At 41.7% G+C, this 7979-nt stretch overlaps 1 protein-coding gene across 1 annotated transcript; it reads right to left on the reverse strand.

The window, feature by feature from the left end:
* Positions 1-763: 763 nt before the first annotated feature.
* Positions 764-2419, reverse strand: LOC123133043 (uncharacterized). The gene is made up of 2 exons (XM_044552591.1): positions 2371-2419; positions 764-2270 (listed from the first exon to the last, which is right to left on the reverse strand). Exon 2 carries the CDS (start codon positions 2238-2240, stop codon positions 930-932), a length of 1311 nt encoding a protein of 436 aa, XP_044408526.1. The 5' UTR covers positions 2241-2270; positions 2371-2419; the 3' UTR covers positions 764-929.
* Between the last annotated feature and the right edge of the window lie 5560 nt (positions 2420-7979).

Consider the following 7979-nt stretch of genomic DNA (forward strand, 5'->3'; position numbering starts at 1 on the left):
GAATAATAGATTGACCAGGGACTTATGAGAGAACCCCAAATCCACGCCGCCTCCAAGGATTTACAGGCTCTAGACACCAATTGTCGCTACCTGAATTTAACACTAGAATTTCAGAGATTCAGAGCTATTGGCTTAATTTGCTAGGGTTTATATAGCCAAAGGCCACTCGAGGCTAGATCCCCTACAAGTTTAATTGTTGCGTAGATTAGTTTCAGTTTTAGGTATTTTGTGCAGACTGCTCAATTGTGCCGCTACATCTTTTTAGACAAATATAAACATGTTTATTTAAAAAAAAAATTGGAACCTGCATTCCATTTACCACTCTCATACTCATACCTGAAGCGAAAAAATAATAATATTTTTATCTTTAATTGAAAGCTACATATGGCCAAAGGTCAAAACTGAGCATGCATTTTTTTTTAAAAAGAAAGAAAGAAAATTTGGAACCTGCATTCCTTTACCACTCTCATACTCCTACCTAAAGTGAAAAGTGCACAGTTTTGACTTAGTTACAACAAACATTGTCAGTGACTTGAAGATGAAGAGTTTGTACTTAACCAAACTGCTGTTTTCGTTCATCACCAAACTCCAGTCACTTCCCTTGAAATCAACCATGGAAACTGAACCAGCATTACTACATATATACTGGATTCTGCAGCTAAGCTTAAGGATAGAAAATTGATTGCCATCAAATCAAACAATTATCTGATCAGCAGCAAATCCAAATACTAGCTAGATGGAAATGGTCCAGAATAACACCTGCAAGATACATTATTTAAGCCGACTTAACACCACGGAGCAGCAACACTAGTTGCTGTAAACATGGAGCAGCAACACTAGACTGACTCAAGATAGCAAATTAAATAACAGAATGCATGCATGCACTAGCTGCAGTTCAGTTCAGATTGACTTGTTTCTGAATCACGCATTCAGAACACCGCCTGGATCTCTAATTGCCTGTTATACATGTAACGACCGGATTTGTGCTTGATCATACGGAGGCCACACATTGTCCCTGCTTTGCCTTTGCCGCCATTCTCGCTGTCGTCACCAGAGCCACTCTCGTTGCCGGAGCCATCGGTGCCACTGTTGCCTTTGCCTTTGCTGCCATTGCTGAACGCTACCTCAATACCAGTGAAGAGGGTAAATTCCTTGCGAGATGCAGATGCAATGGTACCCAACATGTCCATGAGGATGAACCTGCCAGAACCGAGACTCGCGACCTTGGACCTGAACAAAATGTCGGGCTGCCACTCGTCTGGCAGGTCATCACGAGCCCAGATCCGCATCTTCTCTGGCGACGGCTCCTCCCCTGTGACAACGCCCGAGAGGTCAGCAGCGCAGGGGAGGTTGCCTTGCGAAGAGATGCCAAACCAGAGACCAAGCTCGGGGACGTAATCCGCCTTGCCATGGAAGGGCATGAGCCAGTCGCCAGCTTTGCTCCACTCACGAGTCTCAATGTGGAAGCAGTAGGTGCCGGCACCCTCGACGCCTGCAGAGTTGGAGGAGCGGTAGGTGCTGGCACCCTCAGTGCCAGAGATGGAGAAGCAGATGGTGTCGCCGACGAGGGCGTGGCTGTGGACGAAGGCGCGCTTGCGGTGGGTGATCCACGGCGGCAGCGGGAGGATGTCGCAGTGCCAAAACCTGTGACGGGTCGGGCGGATCCCCCTCCACACCAGGGCCTCGAACTGCGGCCGCTCCTCCGCCATGTGCGGGTAGAGGAGGCCATCGATGATGTAGAGGTCGCCGGTGTCTTCGCCGTCATGGATGTGTACATCCGTTGGAGGGATGGAGATGGCCATCGGCATCACCTTGGGTCCGTTGAGCCATGGCAGCGTATCGATGCAGCGGGTGCCATCGACGACGTCGAAGCGCAGCATGCGGTTCCCGCGGTCGGCAATGACGACCTTGCTCTCCGAGGCGGTTGGCAAGAAATGAACGGTGTGATGGTTCCACATGGAGTAGTCGAGCTGCGGCGGCCTTATGACCAGCTCGGTCTTTGGAGGATCAATCTTGGGCGCCGCCGCCGCCGCCGCCGCCAAATTAGTGCCGGAGATCCTTGTCGTGTTGGCCTCGGCGGGCGTCAGTACTGTTGGCAACACCTTGCCATGCGCGGCCACTTGTTCTGCCGTGGGGTGAAAAAAATTAATCTTGAGGAGGTCCAAGCGCCGGAGCGAATACAGGTGCCTGCGGCCGTCATACAACCCAAGGTTTAGGATCCGCCGCATGCCGCCCTTCATCCTCTCCGACGTACGATCTCCTTCCTGTTCCTGGGAGGGTAACAAGTAGCAGTAGTAGAATAAGGACAAGAAATACAGAAAATCGAAGCAAGTTGGCACAGATCTACAGGCGGCGGTGGCGGCGGGGAACCTCGAGCAGAGCGGCGGCGACGGCGGGGTACCTGGAGCTGAGCGGTTTTGTTGGGTCGGGCCATCATGGGCTGGGTCCATTTCTTTCCTTCTATAAACAAAAGATATTTCCGAATTTTAAAAGTGTTCACAAATTTGAAAAAATATTCACATATTTGAAAGATAATATTCTTCACTTTTTTTTTAAATTTTGTAAAAGCTTTCACCATTTCTTCAATATACTCCCTTCGTAAACTAATATAAAAGCGTTTATATCACAAACATAGTGATATAAATACTCTTATATTAGTTTACAGAGGAAGTACAAAGCTATCACCGGATAAATATAGCAATCGAATGTGGATGGAGCATGATTTTTTGTCAAAAAAAAGCACCTACGATGACCAATTAACAAAAGGACAACCTCTGGACCAATTTAATTAGCAAAAAAGCCCGCCTCACCCAGGCGGGTGCGGCCGCGGACACGTGGCTCCTGCCGCCACGAGCTGAGGCGGCCGACAACGTGTAACAGGATTTGAGGCCAGCCTCGGGCCGGGACAGAACGGGGCAGGGCAGGTGGGCCCTGCCGCCATGCTATGAGGCGGCGTGTGTTGCTGCTGCCGCACAGGCCCGCTGCATGAGGTGGGCCATGCCGCTACTACCTGAGGCAGCATGCACTGTTTGTAATCAAATCAACACGATGATAACCATACTCAGTTTTATATCACCGACTTCAGTACAAAAATTCAGTATTGCGATCATTCATGTTAATATTAAGAGTCAATTACACCGGTGGTGCCAAAACTTGGCGTAAACGGTCACTTTGGTGCTAGAACTTGCGGCATACATTAAAGTGGTGCAAAAACTTGGCTTCAACTTGCAAATATGGTGCAACTCTCGTTTGTTTACGGCTGTGACGCTGATGAGGCATGACAGCGTGGCATAGGGCCCACCGTAAGTGACTGCATGGTGAAAACTGGAAGTGTGGCGTGCTATTTTTGCAAAATACCTGGGTTTTTTTCTCATGAAAAGGCCCTGTCAGGTGTGTGGCATCCAGTCGGTCCCACTTGTTAGTGAAACATCACAAATTTATTCGATTGAAAAATATGCTACCAATGGATTCGTACCGGCGAACTCGGTCTAAACTGGGTGCGTAGCCCATAGCTCACAACATGACATAGAAGCATACACACATTTTATGCCTCGGACTGCAGGTTCTCATATGAATACGTATTTACAATTATATGTACAATTACAGTTTACAGTTTTTCGGGCTAAAAATAAGAAAAGAAAAAAAACTAACATGTTTAAAATGAACCGCACTAACTGTAGTCTGTTTAGGCCAGCGGACGTACTGTCTTTTTTTTTTTGCGGGTGAGCGGGGTACTGTTGTAGACATAAAGGTTAACAATCCTATATTAAGGCATGAAATGGCATTTGTTGTATATTTGCTGGGTCCTCCTCGTGGTAATTGTCAGGTCCCTGGTACGAAATCCCATGGCGGTATCTTTTTTATTTGAATGAAAATTCTTATTTTACGTTATTTGGCGAAGATACAAAGACTGATTATGCTTATAGAACATCAGTTGTTAACTGATGTGTTTCCTAGCCACGCTCTCGGTTGACAATAGGTCACCGGTTCGAATCCTTGCCCGGCTTCTATTTTTCTTTCTAATACTAATAAAATTCGTGATGTTTGGCTGACAGGTGGGACCATCTGATGCCACACTTATAATTTCTAGGTATACTTGACAGGGGCCTTTACCTGAGAAAAACAAAAAATAAAAAAAATGAGGTTTTTTGCAAAAAGAAAACACACACCCAATCTGCATCATATGGTCACTGACAGCGGGCCCTACGCCATGCTGTCATGCCTCGTCAGCTTCGCCGGCATATACAAACGAGATTTGCACCGTATTTGCACGATCAAGCCAAGTTTTTGCACCACTTTAATGTATACCGCAAGTTCTAGCACTAAAGTGACCGTTTACACCAAGTTCTAGCACCACTGGTATAATTGACTCTAATATTAATGTAAACCATGATATTACTGCGGATGCTATTTGTGCACTGATTATGATAAACAATATCCGGCGGTGATTTGATTACCACATGTTAATATTAATGTAAACCTTGATCCAATTTGTGCACTGATCCAATTCAGTATTGCGATCATCCATGTTAATATTAATGTAAACCATGATATCTGGCTAAACATCCAATTTGTGCGCCATCACCTGAGGTGTTTATCATAATGAGTGTGCTGATTCTTCTTTGTTGTAAACAGTACGGAGTATTAAACAATACAAATAAGGTAACATTACAAGCTTTGGTATAAATACGAAATCTTTTCCATCCGAGCCCGTTTGGGATAAATAAGGTAACATTACAAGCTTTGGTATAAATCAATTCAAAAAAAAAAGCTTTGGTATAAATATAAATAGCTAACCCTGTTTGTTCATTTTTCAAAGTGACGACTGGTGGACACTTTCTGCTGTTTTGCTATGGCATCAAACTGATGGACATTCTTTGTACTATGTATATTTATATGCAATAATTGTTGAACTCTGAGATGCCGAAATACACTTCATTCTTCAGAGTGACGATCGAGCGGCGCACACTCTGCTGCTTTACTGTGGTTGAAAATTCTTCTATGCGTGCAATAGTCCTGAATGAGTTCCTTCTGTTCAGACATGCTATAACTTATAAACAGTATGTGATTTCCACCTGTTTGTTGGATACAGTTTGAAACTCAAATTCCTTTTGATTGTCAACTTAAAAACGCTGATTCAAGCGTCAGCTAATTGTAGGCTATTTTCCAATTTAGTCATCTTTGTCCAGTCAATACGTACTTATGACTTTTCATCGCTAATCCAACACAAGTCACAAGTTTAGCACTTCTGTCTCAGTTGTTATGATAAAGAAGGGATGTTATTATGAATTTTCAGTTTTAAACTTACGTTTGGGCCAATACCCACCCACTTCAACGTAACCAGTTCTCTATTTTCTTCATTTGATCTCATCTGGGAACGTATCAAGTATCAACCATTAGACTTTTGATCGTAACAGCTCTAAACATTTTGATCATGTATTTCTCGATTTAATCCCATCTTCTTCACCACGAATGATTTAATGTCATCTGGGAGAACCAAAGAGTCTCGCGTTGATTGGGCTTAGGATCCTTGTCATATTGCATTGTTTTGGTCTTGGCTGAGTTACTAGATGGGCCTATAAAGAAAGCAGCAGTTTTCTGTTGTTGTTCCTGTTGACGTGAGAGATTGCGCAGCCATGCTTTTAAGCTGTAGAAGACGAAGGCCGAGCTTGCGCAGCCATGCTCTGAGCTGAAAAATGCCAACGGAGGCCGAGCTCCAGTGAGCTTGTTTTTAAATTTTAATTTTTCGGAGCACAAAAAGTTCCATATTTATTTACGGACGCACGTGGACATGTATACTATGTATATGCAAAATTTCACAGCATTATAGTTTACATGTGGCATACAGAAAAGGACAAATACAAATTTTTAGATGGGCCTTTTATTTTTCTTATTGGGCCGGAAATTTGTTTTTTTCGTACAACCTACAAATCACAACATTTTTCCACGAAATTTATCAGGTTCTTGCGAATACATATATGTTTCCATGGATTTGTTTTCAGATTTTTTTGAAACTTTTAAATATGCATTTTGATATTTTCGACATACCGAGCTCACTGGAGCTCGGCCTCCAAAAATCCGCACCCGCCCTGAGCCCCCTAGTTTCATTTTACCTGATGTTTTGAATGTTGTAACTGCTTGTTGGTACCGGCTATGAAGAACTGACCAAGAATTATATTCCCTACAACATTGGCTCCACCTTTAGATGTCGCCTCCAAGTATGGAAAACCCCGCAAAATCACGGCCGCTTTTTAGCTAGATTGAATTTCTCTCTCTGACAAACACCCTACATTTTCTACCCAAAGTTATTTTCCACATTGGCTCCACCTTGAGATTGTTTAACTAGTCATGATATTAAAAATGTCTATGAATTTCGAAAAATATTCTAAACTTCCAAACATGTTCATATTTTTAAAAATTTCCGATATTTCCAGAAATGTTCCAAATATGAAGATTTATTTCATTGTTTTAGAAACTTTTCCAGAATTTAAAAAAAAATCATGAATTTGAAAATTGTTACTGCATTTCAATAAATCATGTATTTTGGAAAAAATGATTTTTAGAAAGTTTATCGAATTCAAATAAGTTTGCAAATTTGGAAAATTATTTCTAGAGTTATAAAATATAAATATGGAAAATGGTAAAAGGTAAATAATTATAAAATAAAATAAATAAATATTTAGTAAAGTAATGAATTACCTGAAAGAAAATCGAAAAAAAACACAGAAAATAACCGATTCAAGGAAGGTTCCAGAATCATTCCAAAACCAAGTAAAGTACACTGATAAGGAAAATGAGCTGGCCCATATAGCAGCGCAGCGCTCAGGAAGGGTGTGCGCTTGATGGGCATTTACCACCGTACGTGGGTAATAGGTTCTCCCGTGTTTTGAGTAAGAGCATTTTGGCTCAAAAAAATAGAATTTTTTTTACATCATATAGTTAAAAATAAAATAATGTAATGATCATTTTGAAATGGAAAAACTATACATTATTGTAGAAAGCTCACATTCGTGCATACCAATTTTTCATTGTATATTAAAAAAATATTCATTGCATATTTGAAAAACAATTATCATGTATCAGTAATATTTGCATCACATATTTATAAAACAATTCTCTCTATATATAAGATATAGGAAGAAAAACCAATAGAAAATTTGAAAAGGGGGAGGTGGTATTTATTTCTTAACAGTCATTTAATAGATGGTAGAGCTGGATTTTTGCCGGTTTTCTTTGTAATAGCATTTTCCCGCCAGTTTTTGTTGTCGATAGCCCTCCAAAAGGTGTGGTCTTCGCAAGGACTTTACCAATGCTCACAATGACAGTAGACAGGCTGCCATCTTGGACAACATGGCAACGGTACCTGGGAGTAGGAGGTATAGATTAAAACGTTAGCTGATCAGAAACGGCCAACCCAAAATAGGAGTTTATAATTGCTGATCAGACATGCTATAACTGATAAATATTATGAGACTTTCACCTGTTTGATGGATACAGTTTGAAACTCAAATTTACCTTGATTGCAAACTTAAGAACCCTGAAACTCGCTCAGAATGATATAGTTTATTCTTGTGGATAAGTTTCAGCTAACTGTACGCTATTTACCAACTTAGTCATTTTTTAATGACATGCGATTTTTACAAAGCTGGGCACGTCCAGTCAATACTTACTCATGGACTTTTGTCGCTGGTCCAAAACAAGTCACAACTTTTGCACTTCTGTTTGAATTGTGAAATATATGTTGGATATTATTGTGAATTTTTAGTTCTGAACTTACTTTTGGTCCAATACCCACCCGGCTCCACATAACTAGTTCTCTACTTTCTTAATTTGATCTCACGGATCTACACATTTTTGTCATGTATTTCTCCATTTAGAGCATCATTTTGATCATGTATTCCTCCATCTGGAGCATCTACAGCCGGACTCCCCAATATGACCGGGTGGACGGCCCGGTTAGCGCCAGGTCAGAAAAATAT

The sequence above is a fragment of the Triticum aestivum genome, chromosome 6B, assembly GCF_018294505.1.
Source record: "Triticum aestivum cultivar Chinese Spring chromosome 6B, IWGSC CS RefSeq v2.1, whole genome shotgun sequence".
Taxonomy (NCBI): Eukaryota; Viridiplantae; Streptophyta; class Magnoliopsida; order Poales; family Poaceae; genus Triticum; species Triticum aestivum.